The 25,570-nt window shown below is 40.1% G+C and overlaps 1 protein-coding gene across 2 annotated transcripts in view; it reads left to right on the top strand.

Moving 5' to 3' along the window:
* DYM (dymeclin) overlaps nucleotides 1-25,570 on the top strand; it is a 382,124-nt gene that overhangs the window by 241,569 nt on the left and 114,985 nt on the right. The window contains exon 15 of one of the 2 annotated variants that reach the window (XM_067545392.1): nucleotides 10,947-11,111. The exons of the other annotated variant lie outside the window; for it this stretch is intronic. Coding sequence (XP_067401493.1) covers nucleotides 10,947-11,111 — 165 coding nt within the window. The remainder of the gene's footprint in view (nucleotides 1-10,946; nucleotides 11,112-25,570) is intronic. 2 annotated transcript variants of the gene reach the window in all.

Here is a 25,570-nt window from a genome sequence, read left to right as displayed (position 1 = left end):
GCGCACATGCTGCGGTATATGTGGCACTGCCGGCCCTATGCCCCCTCAGTTCCTTCTTTCCGCCCGTGATGGTTATTGGAACTACCTGTGCTTGCACTTGCAAGTGCATAATTCCCTGTGTTTTGAACTTTAAGCAATGATTTTTTGTGTTTGTTAGTTAGTTAGCTTAATAACTGTTAGTGGTAGTTAGAGACTTTGAGATAGTCTAGCTGAGACTTTACAGGAAGCGGATATGCTCCGGTCTCATGGCTTCAAGCCGTGTGCTTCCTGCAGGAAGGCTTTCCTGCCAAGGGACCCCCACTGCCTGAAGTGTGGGGAGGAAGCCTCCGTAAGGAGAAGAACGGATCTTCAAGGCTTTCAGACCAAAATCTGCTTGAAAGCCTCCCTCACGGAGCCCCTGACCAGTTCTGAACCAACTTGCTCCACTGCATTACCCAGTGTGCCGTCAGTGCAGAGGGCACCATCGGCACCAACCTGATTCGGCACCGCGAAGCGACGGGATCAGTGCTTGGAGCATGGATACTCCCCCGCACTGGCTATGCAGGCAGGGTGGAGCACCGATCTGTACCAAGGTCGGATCACAGAGGCTTGCTGCCTGAGCCAATGTCTCCAGCCAGGGAACCTCCCCCGACTCTTGGGAGTGGGGGAGCCCTCAGCACCTACTGGCACGGTCAACTTCGGAGGCCGTTGGGTGGTAAGAGCCTTGTTGCCCTTGTATACCCATGGACGACTGGTGGACGACTCCTCAGGAGGTGTGAAGGGGCATTCAGTTCACGGAGCTGGCTCCCTCACTAACCCTGATGTTGGACGCTTTGGGCAGAGGGTGAAGTGCTATATCAGCTCTGACCTCGACTCACAAAACGTCGGGCCAAAGAGGGAGAGGTATCAGCACACCAATGTAAAGATCCGCGAAACGCCCGCAGGGCTTGCAGAATGTTCCTCCGCTTATCGAGGGCAAGGTAGTACAGGTGCTGACAGACAGCACAGCATCCATGTACTACATCGACAGGCGGGGGAAGCCCATTCATCAGCCTCATGAAGGGAAGCTCTCAGTCCTTAGGACCTGGCGGTGATCACCTCCCTGGGGTGACGAACAACGAGGCAGACCGCATTAAGGGGTCGTTCTCCCTCACCACGATGGGTCGCTGCACCCACAAAAGGCATCTACGACCGTCTGGAGGGGGGAGTACCCCAAGGGGAATCTGTCCGTATCAGACTGGAGCATGAGGTGTCCACAGTGCTGCTCTCTCTGTGGTCAAGTGGCGGTGGTGATCGCCAACGCCATCCATCTGTAGCGGTCATAGAGCTTCATATTCCCTTTCCCGTCTTTCCCCTTCCTGCATACAGTCCTGCTAAAGATGAGGAGGGGTTAAACAGATGCCATCTCGATTGCTCTGGCCTGGCCACGCCAGCATGGTTCAGCATACTGCTGGACTTCTCGATTGCCCACTTCTGGAGCTTCCGAGACAGCGTGATCCCAGGATCACGGTCACCTGCAGTGCCAAGACCTGGGCCCTTGACACCTCAGGAAGTGGTGGATTGGTGGCCAAGAAATGACGAGCGAGCCACTCAGAGCAAGTCCAGTGAGTCCTGCTGGGTAGCAGGAAGCCCTCCACGCAGGTCGTGTACTGGGTTAAGTGGAAGTGGCTGTTGCCTGCTGGAAGGAGTCCCAGGGTATTCTGTCCAGCCTCTCGCCAGTGCATGTGATCCAAGAAATACTTGCCACAGTTAAAGCTCCGGGGACTGACTGTGGCCTCCCTGAAAGTCCACCTAGCAGCCATATCAGCCTTCCATCAGTCATTGGAGGGGGGATTGAGGTTCTCCCGTCTGATGTCGGTTCGGTTCCTGAAGGGCGTGGGAGGCTCTATCTGCAGGTTCACAACCCGGTGCCTCCCTGGGATCTTGACCTCGTCCTTTCACGGCCCACGCCTACCCCCCCGGAACCAGCAGCATCATGTGCTCTACCACTGTCTTCCGGGAAGGTGGCCTTCCTGGGGGTAGTTACCTCTGCAAGGAAGGTCTCCAGGATCAGGGCTCTGACCTTGGGGAGCCCCCCGCCCCCTCCCCCAAACTGTATTCTATAAAGATAAGACTCGGTTGAGGCCGCACCGGGCCTTCCAGCCTAGGGTGGTTTCCCAGTTTCATTGTGACCAACATATATTCTCCCTATGTTTTCCCCAAAGCACACAGTTCGGAAGAGAAGAGAAGGCGGCACTCGTTAAACGTAAGAGGGGCCCTGACTTCTACATCAAATGTACGAGGCTGTTCCGGAGAGCAATGTAGCTCTTTGTCGCAGCGGCCGACCGGATGAAAGGTTCACCAGTCTCCGCCCGGCGCATTTTTCCTTGTGAATAACTTCCTGTATCAAGTTCAGCTACGAGCAGGTGAAGGTGCCGCTTCTGGGCGCCACCACAGCTCACCTAACAGAGCTCAAACTTCATCTACAGCCTTCCTAGCGGAAGTGCTAGGGTAGGGCATCCACAGAGCAGCTGCCAGACTGGCAGTACATACCTTCACGTCCCACCACGCCTCTGTCCAACGGGCGCGGGAAGACGTGGGCTTCAGCAGAGCTGTGCTGCAGGCAGCTCACTGCTAACTCTGGCCCACCTCCAAGGTACTGCATGTTAGTCACCTATAGTGGAACGGACATGAGCAAGCACTCGAAGAAGAAAACAAGGTTACTTACCAGTAACTGATGTTCTTTGAGATGTGTTGCTCATATCCATTCCACAACCCATCCCCGTCCCCACCGCCGGAGTTGGTGGAAAAAAGGGACTGAGGGGGTGCAGGGCCGACAGCGCCTCATATACCGCAGCATGTGCGCGGGACTTCAGGGGGCGCCGGAGCCAACCCTACGGGATCTGCTAAGGAGAAAAAAGTTCTGGTAGCCGTGCACGGAGGCGTACACTCACCTATAGCGGAATGGACATGAGCAGCACATCTCGAAGAACATCAGTTACTGGTAAGTAACCTTTTTTTAAAAAAAAAAAAAAAAAAAAAACTTCTGGGAGCATTAATCTGTCTATTTGATAAATACCACAATCTATTGCAGTCGTGAACAATGTACAAAGTCGGCACAGATAGATTAAAAAATGCTGCCTGATAGGTATGATGGCTTAATTAATAGAGGGCGCAACCTGAAGTTCTTGGTTTCATGGGTTGAGAGTTTAGCTGAGATGCCAACAGCTAGTTATAGAGAAGCATTACTATGGCTAAAGAGTTTTCTTTCCCTCCCAATTTCCCCCAGGGAGAGTACATCTTTGGAGGAGCATAGACAGCTTCTTTGTGGTGTGGGAGGGAGAAATATGATGAAGTAGGAGGGCTCATTCATATTTGAATTGGGAAAAAACCTATTGATTGTGTTAAATCATCTTGTCCATCTTGTTTTTGTATCCCCAAGGCACCTCCATTTAGGCCCATTAGAGTGAATTCTTGCAATGCAAACTAAAGAAAATAAATGCTCTTAAGGTCTAAAATTTCATTGCACCTCTCTTTGGTGTGAGAGGGCAATAATCCTGTAGTCATTGTGACGCTCCGTGGTTCAAACCAGACCAGTAAGGGGCTGTGTCACTGCATACCCTGTAACCCTAGGTGTCTCCGTGCTGTGCAGCCTTTGTTCTGAGCCCTGACATCAGTAACATTCTCACAGAAACATAGTCTCACCCTGGCTTCCACAAGCCTTGGTTATACCTTGTGAGGTGACCCCAGCCCCTGCCACCCTGTCCCAATTTCCCCAGAAGTGTCCGTCCTGTAGTGCCAAGCCCCCTCCTGAAACATTCTCAGAAGTTAAGTTTGCTGCTTCTTTAAAGAGACAGTAAACAACATGTCATTCATTTAACTGGGGTTTGACAAGCACTCTCATTTCAGTCAGAGCCCTGTGTTGGTTTATATTAAAAGTAAAACAAGTTGATTAATCAAAAAGACATAGGTTTAAGTTATACCAAGTATACGTTATAAAGATAGAAAAGGTTACGAAGAAGCAAAAGCAGAACATGTAAATATCATGACAAGCCTGTGCCAGTTGGCATTAGGATGCTCTTAGGATCACAGCCATGATGAGGGGGATATCAAGAGGATAGTAAAAGTGTAGAGCGGTTTACTCCTATGTGTCTTTACATCTCTAGTGACTATAGGACAGGTTGGGTAGGCCCCCAAAATCTTCTGGTGGAGCTTTTATGCAAAGGGGAGGCAGTGGATAGTAGCAGTGGCTGTTACATGCTTCCTCGTCATCTTGCACAAGTCTCTCGGCCAGATTAGAGGAAGCCACAAGCAGAGGAGAGAGCATTGCAGCAGATGCTAGAACCGTGGGTCAGAGGAGCTAAGTAAACCTCCAACTAGAGCCGATAAGGCTGTCCAGGTGATGTAGTACTTCATCTACTCTGCTGTGGCTCGAACTTTTTAGGTACATTTTGGTTTAAAGGCAATTAGTGTTTTGCAGTTAGCGTATTATTAACTCTTTCCATCTTGATTTTAGTATCTGTTAGATTCCTGTCTTCCCTTTCCTCCTGTCTTTTCTTGCATTTATCAGAGCAATTCTTTGCTGTCTTTGGGGAAAGATGTAACATACAAAACCATTTTGGGAACAAAAACTCAGGTGCTCTTGAATCTGGATACTAGTCAATGGAGGCCGTTTGAGCATGTCTGTAGATAGAATTTGGCCCTTTGGACTTGATCCTGATTGGTGTTGAATACCTGCAATTCCCAGTGAAGTCATTAGGATTCTGAGGGATCTTGAAATCAGGCCCTTAGTGTGTGTGTGTTGGGATGGCTAGTAGCTTGATATTATAGATAGGTATTTAACGGACTATATAATAACCAGTATGTTCCAGTAAAAAGACCAGAAAAATGTCACTATGTCTAAACAACAGAGCAAAAGAGGCAGGTAGAGACAAAAAGTCATACTTTAAAAATTGGAAGTCAAATCCTACTGAGGAAAATAGAAAGGAGCATAACACTGGCAAGTTGAGTGTAAACATATAATTAGGCAAGCCAAAAAAGAATTTCAAGTGCAATAGCAAAAGACACGAAAGTTAACAGCAAAAAAAAAAATTTAAGTACTTCAGAAGCAGTAAGCCTGCCAAGCAATCGATGGGGCAACTTGACAATCAAGGTGCAAATGGAGCACTCAGGGAAGACAAGGCCATTCCGGAGAAGCTTTTTTAATTCTTTCCATTGGTCTTCACTGCAGAGGATGTGAGGGGGATCCCCAACCTGAGCCATTCTTGTTAGGTGACAGATCTGAGGCAGTGTCTCAGATTGAGATGTCAATAGAAGTAGTTTTGGAACAAATTGATAAATTAAACAATAAAAAGTCACCAGGACCAGATGGTTTTCACCCAAGAGTTCTGAAGGAACTCAAATATGAAATTGCAGAACTACTAACTGTGGTGTATAACCTGTTGCTTAAATCAGCCTGTTTACCAAATCATAGTTTCTCAACCTGTGGTAGTACGCCTTGGGGTATGTAAGACATAGGCAGGGGGTACATGGTGAAAAACCCAGTGAAGGGAGGTGGATGGCAGCTGCTGATTTCTGGTGGAGGAAGGTGGCAGCCACCAGCTTCTTGCCCAGTCTCACCTCCTAGCTGGGAGGTAGACAGCAGCCGCCCCAGTCCTGGGAAGCTGGGCAGCAGCTGCCAGCTTATTGGGACTCTGGGTGACAGTCGCTGGCTTGGGCAGCAGCCACTCGCATTTTGGGAATCCGGTCGGCAGCCGCCTGCGTCCCACCCATCCCAGCTCCGAGCTCCCAAGTGGGAGCCTAGCAGCAGCCTCCTGCACCCTGTGAGCTGGGCTCTCAGCCGAGTGGCTGCCACCCGTGCTCTGGCTCTGAGTCAAGAGACAGCCTCCCGCACGCTGGCTTGAAGATGGGCAGCAGCTGCCTGCCGCCTGCCCACATCCCTGGGTGCCATGGAAGACTCCTCCGTCCCAGCTCGGAGCAGGTGGCAGATGCCCAACTCTCAGGCTGGCAGCCAGGCGGCAGCTGCCTGCAACTTGCCCAGGTGGCAGTTCCCTTCCCTGGCTCAAAGCCCAATGCCCAGAAAGTCAGGTGGAGAACCCAGCGGCTTGCCCAGTCCTGAAGCCGGGCTGTACCCACAGGCTTATCAATTTCACTGCTCTAGTTGAGCAGTGAAATTGACAACTATGACAGCCCCAGATTTTACCAGTATAAAAATGTTAAGAGGAGCCCACACAGTGTGATTTGCCCCAGGCCCGCACCCCCCTGGGGACGGCCATGGGGAGCGCTGCTATCTACTCTGGTGGGCTGCTAGTGCCTGCTTGTATTTCACAAGTTCCTACCTGTGTGAGGAGAACACCACGTGACCCCATCATCAGGCCATAGTGATTAGCTGGCGTTGAACTTGGCTTCTATATGGAGGAAGGACGGGGAGGTAGGAGGGGAGAAACAGCAGGGGGTTTTGTGATCTGCCACAGCCACACAGCATTGCAGAACTCAGAACTCTCCTGCTTTACAAGAAATACAGTCATCCAGCAGTAAAGGGGAAAAAGATTGAATTTCTCAGAGTGGAAAATTGAGTGTTGAGGTATTTCTGAAAATTTTAATAAGTTAGTGGGTACTTGCTACTTAAAAGGTTGAGAAACACTGCTCCAGATGACTGGAGGATAGCTAATGTAATGGCAATTTTTTAAAAAAGACTCCAGAGATAATCCTGGCAATGACAGGCCAGAAGCCTAATTTCACTATCAGGCAAATTGGTTGAAACTATAATAAAGAATATAATAAATAAACATGATACGTTGGGAAAGAGTCAACACAGCTTTTGAAAAGGTAACTCATGCCTCACCAATCTATTAGAATTTTTTGATGGTGTCAATGAACATCTGGACAGGGGTGATCCAGGGGATATAGTGTACTTGAACTTTCAGAAAACTCTTGATAAGATCTCTCTCAATGTTGATAATTGCAAAGTAATGCACATTGGAAAACATAATCCTCACTATATAGACAAAATGATGGGGTATAAATTAGCTGTTACCTCTCAAGAAAGAGATCTTGGAGTCATCGTGGATAGTTCTCTGAAAACATCTGCTCAATGTGCAGCAGCAGTCAGAAAAGCTAAACAAATGATTGGATCATTATGAATGGGATAGATGATAAGCTAATAAATATCAGTGCCAATATATAAATCCGTGGTGCACCGACACCTTGAATTCTGTATGTAGTTGTGGTTGCACCACTTCAAAAAGATATATTAGAAAACGTATAAAGAATGGCAACAAAATATTTAGGGAATGGAACAGCTTCTATATGAGGAAAAATTAAAAAGACTGGGACTGTTCATCTTAGAAAAGAGATGACTAAGGGGGGATATGATAGAAATCTATACAATCATGAATGGTGTGGAAAAAGTGAATAAGAAAGTGTTATTTCCCCCTTCACATAAGACAAGAAGCAAGGGCCACACAATGAAATTAATAGGCAACAGGTGTAAAACAAATATAAGGAAGTACTACTTCACACAGCACCCGGTCAGCCTGCGAAACTGCCGGGGATGTTACGAAGGCCAAAAGTATAACTGGGTTCAAAAAAGAGTTAGATAAGTTCATGCAGGACAGGTCCAACAATGGCTATTAGCCAGGATGGCCAGGGATATATCCCCATGCTCTGCATGTCCTTACACCTCTGACTGCCAGAAGATGGGACTGGATTACAGAAGATGAATCACTCGATACTTGCTCTGTTTTCATTCCCTCTGAAGCTTCTGGCACTGGCCACTGTCAAAAGACAGGATACTGGGCTAGATTGACATTGGTCTGTTCCAGTATGGCCATTCTTAAATTCCTGTCACTTTGGTCTCTGAAATAGTGATGCTAATCTCTTATTTAAATGACTTTCTCTGTGCACATTTGATTTTCTTGTCGGTTTGGCACTGTAAGGTCTTGGGGTCTTATTTTGGTTCTTAATGAGAAGTAATTATTTCAGAACATAAAGAATTTTGATATCTTTAGATTTAATGGAGCAGATGAGAATATTTTATTTTCTAATAACTTCTCAGATTTATGCAGTGTATAACCCGGGAAATATTTATATGGTGAGAAGGCACTAGAGATGTTTTATTATTTTCATTATCTCAAAAAATGGCAAAGTTTCATCTTTTAAGTAAGAACAACTGTTTTTGATGGGATAACTCCAGACCACACTTACTGATTTCCCAGGCTCCAGTTACCGAGACAGTCCAAATTTTAACTATTGGAAGTTGATATTTATTCCTTAATGTTTTACTATCAAATCTCAATATATTCAGTTTTATGTTTTGCTGTTTAAAAGAGGAAAATGCACAATGCAAAATGCATCTTTTTCTTTTCAAAGGATAAAATACATGATTAGGTTTTTTTTGTCTTTAGGATTAAACATCTATATATACATATCATATAGTTTAATATATGTAGTGTTTGCACATGTGTGTGTATACACACATCCCTACCCATCAAATTTAACAGTATTCTTCATTTGCCATAATCATTTGTTTTTCAGAAGTTTTAATAAATTGCAAATACAAAATAGGCATTTGCTTTAAAATGAAAGTAGTCAACCTAATAAAAAGTATTTAAAATAGCCAAATTTCCCACAGCATTTGATTGTAGCTTGAATGCCCATTGGAACACTAATTTTCAAACTCTAGTTAAGATCCATGACTAAACTAGTAATAGCTCTAGCTTCCAAATTTCACTGTTGTTTTTCTTCATATACAAATATATTGACAGATTTATGCCTTGGTCATATACAGAGGTAGCCTAGTTTAACCTGATGTCGTTTTGAAAACTGATTTAGTTAAACTGGTGCAAATCAGTGTGGACATTCTTTAATTCAGTGTAGGCATCTACTGATTTAGCTTAAATCAATTTGATGCTAAATTAAGTTAAATCAGTATGATCCAGGTTTATATGATTGTGTTTACGCTACAGTTTATAGCAGTTTAAAATCACATCTTTGGTGAAACTGGTTCAGTTCTGATTATAGACAAAGCCTAACATATACAAGGCACAGTCGTGACTTGCTGTTTGGAGCCATGGAAGTGGGGATAGCAAAGCAGCTCTGGCCACAGAAAGAGTCCCACAGCCATCTATTAATTTATTTTGCAATAGTGCCCAGAGATCCCAATCAGAATTGAGTCTCTGTTGTGCCAGGAACTGTACAAACATACATAGCTATGGCCCATATCTTGAAGAGTTTATAATCTATACTGCAGTTTGGTTCAGAGGAGGTTTGCATTTTGAGAGTATGTCTTTGCTTCAGAGTTAACTTAGGCTCTTTCTTAGGTGTGTCCCTAACTCCTCTCAAGTCCCCACACACATTTCTCCTGAATTTGATTGTGTTTTAAACTTGGGCTAGATGGCCCAGCTGGGGATTTAGACTAGAGATCCGATACTGCTTTCACTCGAGCTAGTAACCTCACGTACTTTGCACTGAATATGCAGGCAAAATCACTCAAGTGCTGATAATACTCCAGTGCCTTCAGTAATCCCTCAGTATGCTCAGAAGGACAGACAAGTTTTGTCTCAATTCACTAGGAAGAAATCATAGAGCAACTCAGTTTGCTGCAGGAGATATGCCCCTAGAAGTCCTAGCAACACACTGGTGAATGCAGCACCAGAGGGTACACAGCAGCTTGGGTACAGCTTTGCAGTATGACTGCTCACAGGTGGGCTAGGCTAACTCAAGTGCTCAGACCCATGTGCCAATCACATGCACTAAATCTGAATTAATTGCTCGGTGAGGGAGCAGTAATAATGGCAGCTACTCTTTCTTTCTCCATCTAGTACACCCCGTAACAGAGGGCAGGATTTTATCTACAGTACATTAAACCAAAATAAAAGTACTTTGGTAAATAATCATCAGTTCTTCAGTAGACTACATGGAATATTATTCAGCATTTTATGATGGGCCGTGTTTTTTTCCTGACTAATTAAGATTTCCTCTGTTTTTAAATATTAGCATAATTTAAGGAATTTCCTGGGGAATGTGCCACTTTCTGTCCCTTGAGCAGATTGCCAGTGTCTTCTCTTGGTCACTGAGTGCATGTGATATAATCTATCATAAGGACATACACTACTCCCTTACTATACTCTAATTGTAATGATGCACATTTTTTGTGGATCTCAAGTGTGTGCACATGGTAGTGTGACAGTGGTGCAGTATATTGTAGGTGAACTGTTCTATGGATCAGTTTATCCTCCCACAAATTCATGAGTGGGAGGACATCCTGTGAAATGGCTGTGGCACAGGCTCTATGAACTTTGACTCAAGAGTGATCAACATTTTCTGGATTTCTGTCCACATATTATATTATTAACAGTAAAGCCAAACATCTCAGAGTGATTTCCCCAGAACCCTCGCCATCTGCCAACATTAAGACAGAAGTGTATATTTCATGAAAATAGTTACAAGAGGTTTCTCATGGAAGAAGTGACCAATCCTGTTCTAATAACTGGAAATAACTGATAGAATGTCTCCGCTGCTGGAATTCTAGGGTGCGTGAGTTCTTCAAAGTAATGATTCAGTAATTCGACATGATTTTTTTTCACTCTGGAGTAAGATGTCATTTTCCATGAAGCCAGTTAAATTCTTTGAGTATTCTCATTTTTTTCTGGTAACATTATAAACTAAGTCCAGGCTCATGTATTCATGTCTTCAAGCCAAGTTAAAAGTTTAAGAAAAAAATTAAAGTAAAATTTTAAGCTGCATTTAAAAGCCCCCAAACTTGGCAAACACTCTTTGCTTTACTGATAGACCCAGCACATGACCATAGACTATCAGTTCTTTCTGCCTCTCTAATTTTTTGTTGTTTTAGTTTGAACTGCTGCTTTGCTTTGTTTGGCATCTTCTGATGATTGTTGGCACAAAAACCTCTGGACATAAAACATTAATTGGCTTTCTTAAAGGAAAATTCCTCTTTCTGTTTTTCTCCCTTTACCCTTGTCTTTCAGTTATACCTGCCGCCACTTGCGGAGATATGTATATGTCTTGGACAAACTGTATTTCCCCCACTCTCACTGCTCTACGCTGCAGCATTGCTTCTCGACCCTCAGTGACAATGGAGAGGAACTCTTGTCTTTAACTTGTTCTCACATTCTCAGATCCTATGCTTCCAGGTTATTAACCTCTGCTCTGCATTTATTGCATGCTGCATGCTGTGTGTGACTGATCTTTGCATGCTTAAGTGAACAGATGTAAAACATTAAATGGTTAAGGGGGTGGTTTGTATCTTTAATAACATATAACTAATGGCATCCTTGATATGCTTCATAACAAGTGTGGTATAAATAGAGGACCTAAGGTTAGGTTTTGTGGTAAACAACATAGCGTCTGTCACCATAAGTCAAGCACAAGCTTTCATAACTTGAGTGTAACCTTTAGAAGCTTTAGATCTTTACATTAGATTTATATTTTAATACTCTTCCAAAACTACATAATATTTAAAATATAAGACCCATGGGCGGTAATGCAAAAAGCTCCTGCCTAATTATATATTTGCTCTAAACTGCAGAGCTGGAATAGAGATATGTCTGTCTTAAACACAAGCCTGCATCCTGTTGTTGCAGTTATTCTGTACAGCAATGTTGGTTTAGGGAGAGATGTTGAGATAGAGACTTTCCCTCTTTTCTTGCTCGTTATTTCATTTCATTGTCATGATCGCTGTTACATTTATGAGAGCTGCCATTTTTGGACACATCTTGGGAGACTAGATTAGACATAATGGAGAGAGTAATAAATAGCCATCAATTCCAAATAACAATAGAAAGGCAACATCTTTAGTTCAGAGTTGTTAGATGATGCACAAATACAGTAAAATAGGAGGAAATATTTTAAACGCTTTGCTAGGAAGGACAAAGCATAAGCTATTTTCTCTAACTAAAAATAAATTTATACCCATACTATTCTGTTGACGGTGTAGATAATTTAATGTATTATTCAAGATGCCAAGAGTTTTAGGAAAACAAGGAAAGATGCATGACAAAATTGACCAGAACATGGAAAGAATCCAGAATGGAAATGCAGCTTCCCAGCTAAGCAAGCATACAATAGCAACAGACCACACAGTAAACATAAGTAAAACCAGCTTGATTATCAAGGGAAGAAGAAAATGTGGCATGCAAGTTGAAATAGCTTTGTTTATACAAATTTTATAGTAATCCATAATGATGGGGAATTATGCCAAAAAATCCTGAGAGAAGATGAAAATCTAGCTATCCCAGAAGCAATCACCAAACTAATTAAGAAGAAAAGACAATATTTTTTTTTTTAATTAAAGAATACAAGGACATCACTTAAAAGTAATAATGAAGAAAAATTCACAGGCTAAATGTTATGCTGTGCTAAGTGTGACCCGACGGTGTCTAGGGGAGCCCACCTGAAAATGCCAAGGTCAGGGCAAGCTGCAAAAGGAGAGCAGATTCTCCCAGTGGGTGGCTAACACTGCAGTGAGACTCCCCAACCAGTCACAAACAGTGCTCCTGATTCCCCACACTGGTTTTCAATAAGATACAACAAGAAATATACAGCCCCCTTTATTGCATTTCAGTCTCTGGCCCACAATTAGTAACTAGGGCAAGTAAAGAGATAAATTATTAAAACTCTATTCCCTATACCAGAAATGTTCTGACCCCCAAAGGGTCAGCCACATTACCAAATCTATATAAGTTTGGATCTTATCCAAAATTCCACGCTACCGGCCAATCTTTTAGGAACTAAAGCTAAAGGAAAGAAACAAATGAGAAGAGAAATATTAAATGGTCAGAGGAGTCAGATACATACAAAGGACTTCAAAGTCCCTATATATCAGATTCTCAGGAGAACTGCGAAGTTTGTAGGTTTATACAGTTCCTCTGGTGTACAACCAGTACCTGGATGGGTCTCAGTCCTGTGTTTCACAGCTTCAGTAGTAGATGCATTGATCCAGAGGTAGGAAGCAGGAATGAAGACAAGATGGAGATGGTGCAGCAGACTTTTATAGTTTCTGCCATGAGGCTTGTTCTTCCTTTGTCCCAAACACAGTTATACAATACATGGCATGGAAAAGCCTCAGAGTCCCCTGTCCATAAGTATGTTCTTGCATATCCTGGTGACTCATAAGATGTAGCCTCTGAGTTCTTTCACTGGATTCATTGTACATGTGAGTTCTCTCGATGGGCCATTACGTAGGCTTGCTGCTGCTGCCCTCCTGTCTCGGAGTGTCACCCAGAAACACAGCACAAGTTTGAAATACAAATATATCATACTTATTTATAATTTACAATACAAAACTGATACATACATATAAATGTGCTTATCCTTCTTAGTGAATCATGACTTTTCCATCAGTACCTTGCATGGCATATCCTATACAATTCTGTAATATTGGTATCAGTAATTATAACTGATCACTTATATTCCAGATAGAGTTACACTAGGGACTGAAATCCTGTACACGTAATGACATGGTTTAATATAAAATTATTCCATGTATTCATTTGTTAGTTAAATGTCCGTATTATTAGTAAATAAATGTATTGTGGTAGTGACCAAAGAACCCCTTTTGGCTTGAGGCCCCTGACTATAGTTTATCAACTAGAATGCCAAAGCCACTGACATTGAGCCAAATTTGATTTAGTTGCACTAGTGGTAATCCAGAATAATTGAACACACTTATGCCCATTCTGTGTAACATTTGGGCTGTCTTGAACAGCAATTACGTCCTGGCTGGATACTTTTGATGCTCGTGTAAGTGAAGAACAAGTAACGTCATTGACTGGAGCCAGGCATGGAATGGGCAGGCTCTGTGCATGCTCCTTCTCACAGGTTTCCAAAGTACTTCAGTCCCGAATTCTTTTGTCCCTGCTCTTCTAAGCTTGGGCTTCTCCTAAAACCATGCCATTCTATATTCTGGTTTTATGATGTGGGCAAATACTAACATCCCCAAACTTGTTTATGTTAGTAACTCAACCAACAGTCTGAACCTAGGTTTCCAGAGCAAAAGAACAGAGCTCACTGATTCACTATGGTAGTTAGTCTCCACAGTAAAAGTGAGAATGAAACAGATCTCCATAAAGACACAAAGCGGAAAGTGTTGAATAGCTGTGTCAGATTTTCAAAGTACCCCATAGCAAACTGCTTAGTTCTTGGTCTTACATGTTATATTTTTCATGGCTCTCGCTGACAATAGTACTGGAATATATTCTTGACAGTGCCCTTGTCCTTGCTTATGCATGTGTGCATTGTTATGATGCTAGCACAATACTGAGACACTGTTCATGCCTGTCTATGTTCGCTCTACTAGAGGGTTACAACTTGGCAATATCCTAGTGCATCGGAGATTACTGCAGCAGTGGTTTAGGCAGAGTGGTGAGGAGTTCTGTCCCCACTTAGGACAAAATGTGTTTGTTTTTTAGGGTTTTGGATACATTCGTTAAGCTTTGGTTTTAAATTAAATGTAAGGAACCATTCAAAAATAAAACAAAAGAAACTATTTGTTCTACTTGGAGATAGAACTCCTCACTTCTAACCTCTAACTACTACTGCAAACACTTAATATCATGGGGGTGTTTCCAAGATTCCTGCCACTAAAATGCAGAGGCAGAGAGATTAGTTACCCTGGAGCTGGCAGTTACAGAGATGGATGGAGGAGTGGAGTATGCACCCAATAGAAAGTGCTCAGATAATAGTGATGAGGGCAATACAAGAACCTATATAGAATAGAAAGAACCTTTAAATCAGCACTCAGCACAATTGCAAAACTCTTCTAAAATGGTGCAATCAAAATGATCCAACACTGAGTGCTGGTATTGTGAAAATAATCAGTGGCTCTATTCAGTAACTACACTTACAAATTACAGTGTGTTGGGAAGGCCAAGAAATCTTGCATTTTGTTGTTTACAAAATGCGTACACTTCTTTCCCTATAAAACATGCTCTTGAAAAGAAATAAATACAAAAAGTGACAACAGCTCTGCACTTAAAATACCTTTACAATAACAAAGCAGTGTGTAAGTATTTATAGTGGAAGGAAACAACTATTGTACTGGAATATTGTAAATAGTGAGTCCATTTTTATAGACTATAGACTAACTTGACAGCATTCTTTTATGAAATGTGACTTGTACACCAGTTGAGATTAATCAAAATATATCAGTCCAAGAAGTTTTGAGATTTTAGTTTTCCGTTTAAAAAGCTATCTTTTTACAAGACAAACGGAGGTTGTTAAAAACAAAAATATTTCAAATAAAGAACACTGCTTATGAAAATATTCAAATGTCTTTTTTTGTGCTAGGTATTTCTTTTTTATATGGATAATTAATTATTTGGGAATGGAAACACCTACCAATATGTTTGCTGTTCTCAGCTAAAAGTAAAACTCTGTATAAATCTGCAGATAATAAATCAAATTCTATGTGTTGGTATAAAAGAAGTTGGTAAAAAGCATCTAAAATTAAGGTGTTCTTACTCACACATTCTGTACAAACATCACTGTGGTATTACTTATCAATAACTTTATCCTGTGGACAGACCCTACCTTAGAGGTTGCAAATATTATTTATACTCCAAAAAGTAGAAGTGAGCATGCTTTGAAAGCAGCGAATTAAAACAGTTCACTAATCCTGATCCCAGCAAAACTCCCACTGCAATGCAGTACAGTTCCAACTGCACTACAGCACTGCGGTCCTCATTCCAGCAAAACTCCCATTGAAGTATATGGGACTTTTACCTAAGTCAGGACACTAGGATCAGTCTCCAAAAACTGTACGAATAGTGGGTTAATCTTCTGAAGCTGTATATCTGCTCTTGCGAGGTGTTGCTTCTCTCCAGAGCACCTCAGGTGATCAGGCTTTTTATTTGCATGTGAAAAGTGACCAGTGATACCACTTTTATTTTTAAAAAATGGAGAGGAGGGCATGCATAAAAGAAAAAAGGGGAGGGAGAAGGAAGGGCATCAAGGAGCTGTTAGAGGTGACTGAGTTAAGAAAAATTAACGGTTCATGCCTGCTCTTATTCTTTGAAAGGTACGTTTAATTTTTTTAAATGTACTTTAGTTGGTGGCTGTTGAACACTATTTTCACATTTTGACATGGGTGACCTGTTTTTTCTTGGCTCTGTAAATATGTTTATACCACACTTGCTGAAGAACAAACACTGGTTAAAATTAATGGGCTTTTAAAAGAAAAAAGGTGGAGAATGGATAGATTTGGTTATTATCTTTTGTACTGCCTGAGCACTATCAGCATGTGGCGCCTCTTCTCGAGGCACTTAAAAAGGGAGTGCAGTTTCAGCCCTGTCTTAATGACAGTGTCATTTTGGCGATTTCTTTAAAATTGGGGACACGCATAGTGGTTTTTTAATTATACCATAAATTCATGTAGCATAAATACTTGAAGCTGGGATCATTGTCTCTAGATTTGTTTGGTACTGTCTTAATAATTCTGTTGTGGCTGTACTACTTATTGATTTCCATGGTATTTCTAACTCATTAAATGAAATATATTATCCCACTTCAACCATTATGGTTTCCTTTTGGATTACATATTCATTGTGTGATGTTTTATTAGTCATGTATACTTCACTTTCTATTTCAAACCTCTTTGAGCTACATTCAGCCCTAGAGAATAACTCTAGAAAACGAAACAGACTCCTTGATGTAAGTATTAGCAAAAGAAAATTGTTTTGGAGATGCTAAGAAAATTAAGGACATTTTTATTTTCTCTGCGTGTGCGAGAGAGAGAGATTTTTGATGAGTCTGATAAACTGAGTAAGCAAGTTCATGAAGTAATGGAGTGAAAAGGGAAATACAGGGAATCATTTGAGTTGAGCTTTTTGCTAGAGGAAGAAAAGGAAAGGAATATGCTGTCCAATTTGCACTGTTAGCTATTGCAAATATTGTTTATAATTTTATTTTAGGTTTATATAACCACAAGAACTACACAGTAAGATTACATAGGCCCTTTTTTCAGAGCTGTTCTGGCATAAAACCCTAGTCCTGCAGAGATTTAAGCATATGCTTAACTTTACAGACCTGGGAATTTCCACTGCCACTGAAGTCAATGAGGATTATTCATTTGTATAAAGTTAAGCATATGAGCTGTCATTGCAGTCTATGATTTGTATCAAGACATAAAAAAGGACAGAGCCTTGTACTGTTGGAATTCAATCCCAATGCCTGATTAGAAGGAAAAGTCATTATCATCACTCCAGAATAAAAATGAGCTCAGAAATTCAGTGACAGATACAATCTGCATAGATTTCCAGTTGGATTTCAGTCAGACATGGGATTCACGTAGTCCAATAACTGTAAGAAAATCATGGCAGGAATAAGAAGTTAGGTATAAATTTTCAAAAGTGACTAGTGAACTTGGGTACTCAATTTGAAACAGCATCAGCCCTCTGAAAATCAGGTCCCTTCAAGCTGTCAAGTTGGGCATCCAAAATCATTAGACACTTTGGAAAATGTATATGTATGTGTATATATATATATATATATATATATATATTTATTTATTTAACTACAAAGTGCTCGGTTAGGCAAGGTACTGAGCAGTCCCCTTCAGTGGGACTTGACTGAGAGCTGAGAGAGCTCACACCTTATAGATGTGCTCAGCATTTTGCAGATCAAGCCATAAATGAGAAATAAACTAAACTAATAGCCTGGTCTCATAAGATTGCAGTAGCAATGCTTTAATTATAGTTGAAATGGTATGTGCATTTTTAATTTCCATCCCAAGCAAAATAATGGAATTGCTGATACATGACTAAATAAAGAATTAAGAGAGTACTATAATTAATGTCAATCAACATGAATTTATGAACAATAAATCTTGTCAAACTATCTTTTTTGGATGGGATTACAAGTTTGGTTGCTATAGTAGACTTCTGTAAGGTATTTGACTTGGTGCTGTCTAACATTTTGAACTGTACAAAATTAGAACAATACATAATCAATATTAGAGAGACGACAGGGTGGGTGAGGTAGTATCTTTTATTGGACCAACCTTTGTTGATGAGAGAGACAAGCTTTTAAGCTTACACATGACCCGAAGAAGAGCTCTGTATAAGCTCAAAAAGGTGTCTCTCTCACCAATAGAAGTTGGGCCTATAAAAGATACGACCTTACCCACCTTGTCTCTCTGATATCCTGGGATCAACATGGGTACAGCATCACTGCATACAAAATCAACACGGCACATTAACTGGCTAACTAATAGATCTCAAAATGTAATTGTAATTATAAATGAAGAATTATCATTGAGCCAAATGTGTTTCTCATGGAGTCCTATAGGGATAAGTTCTTGTTCCTTTGCTATTTAATATTTTTATCAGTGACCTAGAAGAAAACATAAAATCATTACCAATCAAATTTGTGGATGGTACAGCATCATTACTGATTAAGTTTGCAGAACAAAGATTGGGGGAGTAGTAAATAATGAAGAGGACTGGTTACTGACACAGACATATCTGGATTGCTGGTAAGCAGGGTGCAAGCAAACAGTATGTGTGTCCCTAGCCTCTGGTTTCCAGAAGATAGGAATGAGCCCCCCTGTATGATGGTGGGACTACAAGGACTAATGCAATCCTTGGATGTATAAATAGGGAATTTCGCATAGGAGTAGAAAGATTATATTACCTCTTTTGACACTGGTGCAATCACTGCTGGAGTACTGTGTCCAGTTCTGGTATCAGCACTTCAAGAAGGATGTTGAAAAATTGGAGAGGGTTCAGAGAAGAGCCATGAGAATGATTGAAGGATTGGAAAACATGCCTTAGAGCAATACACCCAAGGAACTCAGTCTATTCAAGTGAAGCTTACGGGGTGACTTGAACACAGTACCTATGTGGGGACCAGAAATTTGATAATAGGGAGCCCCCTATTCATTCTGTCACACAGCTCTACCAAGATCTAGTGGCTGGAAGTTGAAGTTAGACAAATTCAGAGTGGAAATAATGTGCTAATTTTTAACAAGGAGCATAGTAACCGATTGGAACAACTTACCAAGAGTTGTGGTGGATTCTCCATCACTGGAAATGTTTTAATTAAAATTGAGTGTTTTTCTGAAAGATACACAATAGTTCAAACACAGCTCTTGGATTTGAAGCAGGAATTAATTTACGAAAGTCCTGTGACCTGTGGTATGCAGGAGGTCAGACTAGGTGATCACAATGGTCCCTTTTGGTTTTAAAAACTACAAATAAGCCCTGTTGTTAGTTGCCTTACTGCTCTTAAAAAAAAAAAAAAAAAATTGTTGAAATTTCTTAAGCTTTGTGCTGGGACAGAAGAACATTTTTTTAAAAAACTTGATAATCTTTTCTGCCTTCCTCTTCCCCTCCGTTCCCAGTGATCTGCCCCAAACAAGGATTTATCAGTTCAGGTCATTAACCTGAAATATTTCAAACACTAAATTCACATTAAAAATTTTGAAGTGTACAGGAAAAAATGTTATATATATGTGCTCTTTCAATATAATAATATTTTTCCACCCTAATAAAATTCAGTACAGATATGTTTTAGATACATTCCACCACATTAGCATGTGAAACTATAACTCACATCTTGATCAGCCGATATTATTTTTAATTGAATCCTTATGAGCACACACTCCCATGGGATGAGATGGAACAAAATTACTTTCACACACATTTCCATTGCGGCAGTTTGTTCAGATATTGGTGGTCTTGTATTCACATGTAATGTGTAGCATGCAGCCATTTTTTTTGTCTTGCCTTTTGATTTTATAAATATGTAAATGAATATTTTTGTTTAGACCAAAAAGAGAGAATTGGTCCACAACATAGATGAGGAGGTTGGGAGAATTCCAATAGAATGAATGTTACATAGAGTATAGATTTTAAAGCCAGAATGGAGTATTGTGATCATCTAGTCTGACCTTCAGCATAACATAGGCCAAAGAACCTCACCTAAAAATTACATGAGTGGGAGAATAATCCAAGGTGATGTTCTAATATGTAATATACATGGTATTTTAAGAGTTAATATGACATTGTCTCTACGGTATCACCTTTGCTTCTAAAGACACTAACTTTCCACATATAGTGTAATTTAGGTATTTTCTATTGTCTCCCTAGGCAGTGCACTACAAACAAAATTTTCATGTCTGTTTCAGAATCCAAACTGTTTAGTACTCATTCAGTACTAGCTTTTTTCGTTGCCAGCTTTAATGATCTAGATATAACATATGGTTTGTGGCTGTCAAAGGCAACCTTATAAATGTGTAATTTTTTGCCTAAGTGAAGAAAACTATCATCTAGAATGTAGCAAACAAATAGTTCATTATCAACATCTTGTGATTTGTTAAATCAGCACTTAGTCTCTTACTAAAACTATGCTTTTATCTTCATAGTGCTCCCTTTCAGTGTGAGCTCTAACTGCAAATCAGCTGATATTTGTTATGCATCCCCAGGGTCCATCATCTGCTGGTATAGCTAACGCAGAAAATTCTCAAGGTTAGAATTAAAATATATTTATAATAGTGGCCACAGTTTTCCAACTTGGGTGCCTAAAGGTAGGTATCCACATATATATTTCCTGATTTTAAGTGGTGCTGGATACCCCCAATTCCCAGTGAAGGCAATGAGAGCTGTGGGTGTTTAGCACCTCTGTAAATCAGGCCATATATTTAGGTGCCTAAATAATGATTTAGATGTCTAGTTGTAGGCACCTACATCTGAACATTTTGGCCAGTGTCTTAAATACTAAAGGATTTCAAAGCACTTCACAAATTAGAAAAAGAGATGCCTATCAAACAAACTGGGAGAATGTGTGAAAATGGAATGATATGCTTCACCCACCATGAAATGCAGTTGTCTTTTGCCATGGAGTGCTAGAAGAATATTTTGGCAAAAGACTCCAGAGAAAACCTCTGTTCTTTTACCATGAGATGTTTAACGTCCATGAAGAGCAGATTGGACCTTGTTTTTTAAGATCTCATGCAAAAAACCCAGTTTCATAAGCTATATGGAACTCAGTTTTAGTGTTAGTTTTAGTTTCAATGGCACTTTATAAATCAATAGACTTAACAAAAAGAAATGTGGTTTTGAAAACTCTTAATAAACACAACACAGTCTTGGCTTCTACTAGAAATGTAATTCTGTTGACTGGGTTTCAAAGGGAGAATTGTCATTTTGTTTCAATGATTAGGCTTGGGCATCCTGCTCTTTTTAGGGGGGAGGTCTGATTATGCTAGCACATCTTTATTCTGCAAGTCCTGAATGATTATTTCAGTTGACCTCCACTGGGGAAAAATGAGAAAAGTTAGATATTTTTTTCATATCTATAGAAAGATTTGGTTCAAGGTATATATGAAGATATTGAGTTGTTGCCCATTCCTAACTAACAATGGACTGAGGGGTATATGAGATGCAAGACATTCCTAAGTGTTTCTAAACATTTTGCATTTGTACACTGAACTTTAGGTGGGAAAAATCAGAGAAAGCTTCCATTGCACAAATCACAGAGCAAAAAGAGCAGTGTGAGAGAAAAATAAGGCAACCCACAAGTAGTTTACAAATCTGATTAATCCTGCAATGTCTAGAAAGGTTTTTGGGTATTTCAAATTAGCTGGAAAAATGGCTCAAAACCCACAGATTTTTAAAATATTTTCAAAATGTTTCAATAGATTTTATGACCTTGCTTTCTGTGTCTAATTCAGATTATTTTAATTACATTATATAGTATGTTCTAGAAAGTAAGTCCCTAGATATTCAAGTGATTAAGACTGGTGACAGAATGAGACTCTTGGTTTTACGATTAGCTTACATGGGCCACAGTGCATTCAGTCCCTCAACAGAACAGAATAGCTTGTATTCGAACAATGAGCCTTGTAAGAATAAACTTTACTCCTATGCAGAGGGCTAGCACTGTGTTCCACTTAAGTCCTGAAAATGGAGCTAAGGTGGGATTTGTAGTTATTAGACCTTGGCTGTCCTCTACAAAAGATTGAAGTTCACCCTAATTGGTTAACTAGAAGCATAAAGGCCTTTTTGTGTGTGTGCATGCGTGCTGTCCAAATGCACTTCTGGTGCTGCCTCTTGTACCAGGTACTCTATCACTTGCAGGTGGAAACTAAAAGTTGCAAATTTTAAGGAAGATATGGAATCATAGTTCTTTCTAATCTCTCATTCCTATTAAGTCATCTAGTCCTCTTGTACTTCTGGATGTTACCTAAAGTAGGTTTTCTAGAGTGCTGTCTAGTCTAGTTTTGAATATTTTAAACATTGGGACATCTACCACTTACCGTGGGAGGGATTATCCCAGAGTTTAAAAGATCTTGCTCTTGGAAAATTTTCCTCTATACTTTTCATAATCATTATATTCAGTATATTTTTAGACAGTCATAAAATACTTTCTGCTTACCTTTACATGTAACTATACGTTGTTTCCTCAATAATAGACTAATGCAATACACTCTACGTGGTGCTGTGTTTTAAGACAGTTCAGAAATTTAAGTCAAGGCAGAAAAGTCACCTATTAATAGTAATTTTCACAAGAGGTGTCTGCACTAGTTAGTTTCCAAATGGGTTTAGACCTGAAGCCAAAAAAACCCAAAAACCTGTAAATGGTTTGAGCACTTGCTTGCCTGAGTCATCTCTCCCCATATAACACTATCACCGCAGTTGCATCAGCTGAGGTTCTTCATTGAACATTGCCTTAGATTAAAAATCAGGGATCTAATGACTGAGCACTTTCTATGTGGAGTCCTTGATTCTGAAGCTCAAGATCCATTTGATCAGGCAGCCGACAGCTTTGTTAATCTTCACGTGAAAATATACCCACTTCACTCTGCTCAAGCCATAATGTTAACCACTGTTTTTGGCTACTCCCACCATCATTTCCATGCCTTCTTCCACTCAGTCTTCTGCTCTAGGAACTACCTTCCAGATTATTTGCACCATGCTCCCACTCTTCTCAAAATATATTTAATATGAGGTCTACAAGTCTCCTCATCTCAGTGTGTGTGTCTATAAAAGGTTGAAGGGAGAATGGATTTTTCCCACCCTGTATTCTATTTAGTACAGAAGATGCATGCATCAACCATTGAATTGTCTCTTTGCTTGAGCCCTTATTCCTTTTGCCTCTGGGTGTTTGTCCATATCTGTTCATCTTGTTTAAATGTAAAATCCTGAGGACAGGATCCTTATCTTTGGTACATAAACAACACATTAATGCTGCTATAAACATAATAATAAAGGCTAATCTATTTTCCTTTCTGTACACTTTTTTTTAAAGCAGATGGCTTGAAGGACATGGATTACTTTGGGAGGGGAGGCTCAGCTATGAGAGATGGGATGGGGTTGGTTTTGGTGAGGATTGGTAAATTTTGCACATATGTCTGTTATATTGTTCCTTTAGTTTTATATATTTTCTGTAATTATAAAAACACAGAGCTTGGGAAGATGCTATTAAATACAAATATAACTATAATTATTGTTCTTTTGAAGGCTGTTCTGCTACATGTATGGTAGATAGTTTAGATTTGCAAGTTTGTTTAGTATTCAGAGTAGTTTAAGTAGAAGTTAGTCCAAATTACCAAAACAGTGAAGTGAGCATTGTAGTATTTGCATAAATTTTGCTGTCTGCTGTGTAAATTCATGTCTGAGTATGAGATATATTAGCATTGTCTAGAATATTTCTTGTATTCTCATGGCATAGGCTTTGCATCTTATTGAGAATGCTATAGAGTCCCATGACTGATGGGTTCATCTATGGTGCAATGGGATTAAAGCATTCCCTATGGACCTATAAAGCATGCACCCAGAGTGCTGCAGTATACATTTTATAATATTGTATCTGGGATCCTGCAGTTGCTGGCTTTATCATTATGTCCAGTTCTAACTTTAGTTATATACCTAGGGCTCCTGTTGGCTTTTGTGAGGACACAGTATGATCCAAAGAACAGAATTTTCCTCTTAATTTATAGATAGGAGTAATTTAAGGTATAGAATGTAGTAAAATTTGCATTATTTATTTATTTATTTTTTTGCATAAGGAAAGATTAAAATCCTGAAATAAAGTGTGAAGGCACAAAGAGCAAACCCTGCTTCCTTTGTGAAAATGAGGTTAAAAATTTCCACACAAACTGAAGACAATGTAAATTTAATTACTGTGCTCTTCTGAGCCTGAGACTTTTTTAAAAAAAAAAGAATGCCATGGTGGTTTTACAGATGGAAAAAACTTGCACAACTCCAAGTATGTTAGTAAGAATCATAAGACTGAACAAATCTGTATTGGTTTTCCCAGCAATCCTGAGGTTTGTATATATTTGTTGAAAAGATTCCTTTTACTGACTTCATAGAGTATACATATACTCAGGAATTGTAACAAATAAAATGAATAGTCTGCTGCATACATAGTATATAAAATGGATTAGTAACTGTTCTCTTACTAGGAGGGTAATTTAAATTTAAAATATTTTACCTATTGTAAAATTAACTCCTTCCTTTCATAGCATGCCCATGAATGGATATTTGCTTGTACAACAGTTATAAATCTTGAAGTTGATGACCTCTGTAAAGAAACCATTCTTTTAGAAAAGTTTTAGTCCCTGAGTATACTCGCAATATGACCACTTTAAAGAGCTTGGATACACCATGGTCTGACCTAGATCTTGTTATAAAATAAGGCTAAGATCCATCCTATGCCAAAGGCTGAAACCTTGTTTGTAACCTGGCTGGGGGAAGTCTTGTAACGAAGTTCTTTGACGTGTATGTGTTTGTAATATGGACAATATCTGCTGAAGTTACTGATGTTTGTATTTTTAGGCTAAGTAAATGGATGTTATTATTTTACTTCTCTCTTATTAAGAGGGTCAATGGCATACGGGCAGTTATTTTTATGACTCTACATAGATCTTTTTCCTTATAGCATGGATTCTGCTCTCCTCCATTGTCAAATAATTTAAAGGACTTAAACCTGTTTGTAATGAACTTCAGGGAAGTGCTCTCTGGATTTGAATGACCATATCATGATCTTGATGTATCTGTACATCTCCCATTGGTGTGAGTGGAAGTTACATTTGTAGTTTCAGGATGAGGTGTGAACACAAATACCCAGGTATATTTTTAAAGGTTCTTCATGAACCAAGGAACCAAAAAACCCCACCTCATCGTGGATGCAGTATATCTAAAAATGGGTGAGATCCTTTGCCATGCACAGCAATCAATTGGCAGCTTGTTTGCAAGGAATCAGATGACGATGTTGGTGCTCAGACCAAAAAGCAAATAAAAACCACTTCGCTATTTCAGATAGAAAAATAAAGAAATAATCCATGTTTGCTGAATGGACACAATCAGAATTGTGGCTCTATTGTCAAGGTTCTTAGAAGTTCTAAAATAGAAAAAAGTTGAAAGACTGAGTTAGAAAGAAACTATGGGCTTGCTGCCGAGGCAGTCAATGGCAGGACTCCTACTGAATTTAGTGAGACTAGAATCGGACTCATTAAATCTAAATTTATCTCCATCCCACTGAGTTACTGTTGCCTTACTCTTTTCATTGTGAATTGAACTCTTCTATAATGAAATGTTTCCTTTCCTATTTTTGTGTACAGGATCTCTCATGCTAGATTTATTTATTTTTT

This window comes from Emydura macquarii, unplaced genomic scaffold (assembly GCF_026122565.2).
Source record: "Emydura macquarii macquarii isolate MOO-44397 ecotype Brisbane River unplaced genomic scaffold, CSIRO-AGI_Emac_v2 contig_1045, whole genome shotgun sequence".
NCBI lineage: Eukaryota > Metazoa > Chordata > Testudines > Chelidae > Emydura > Emydura macquarii.
Note: the sequence above shows the minus strand (reverse complement) of the source record. Positions and strands in the feature narration are given on the sequence as shown.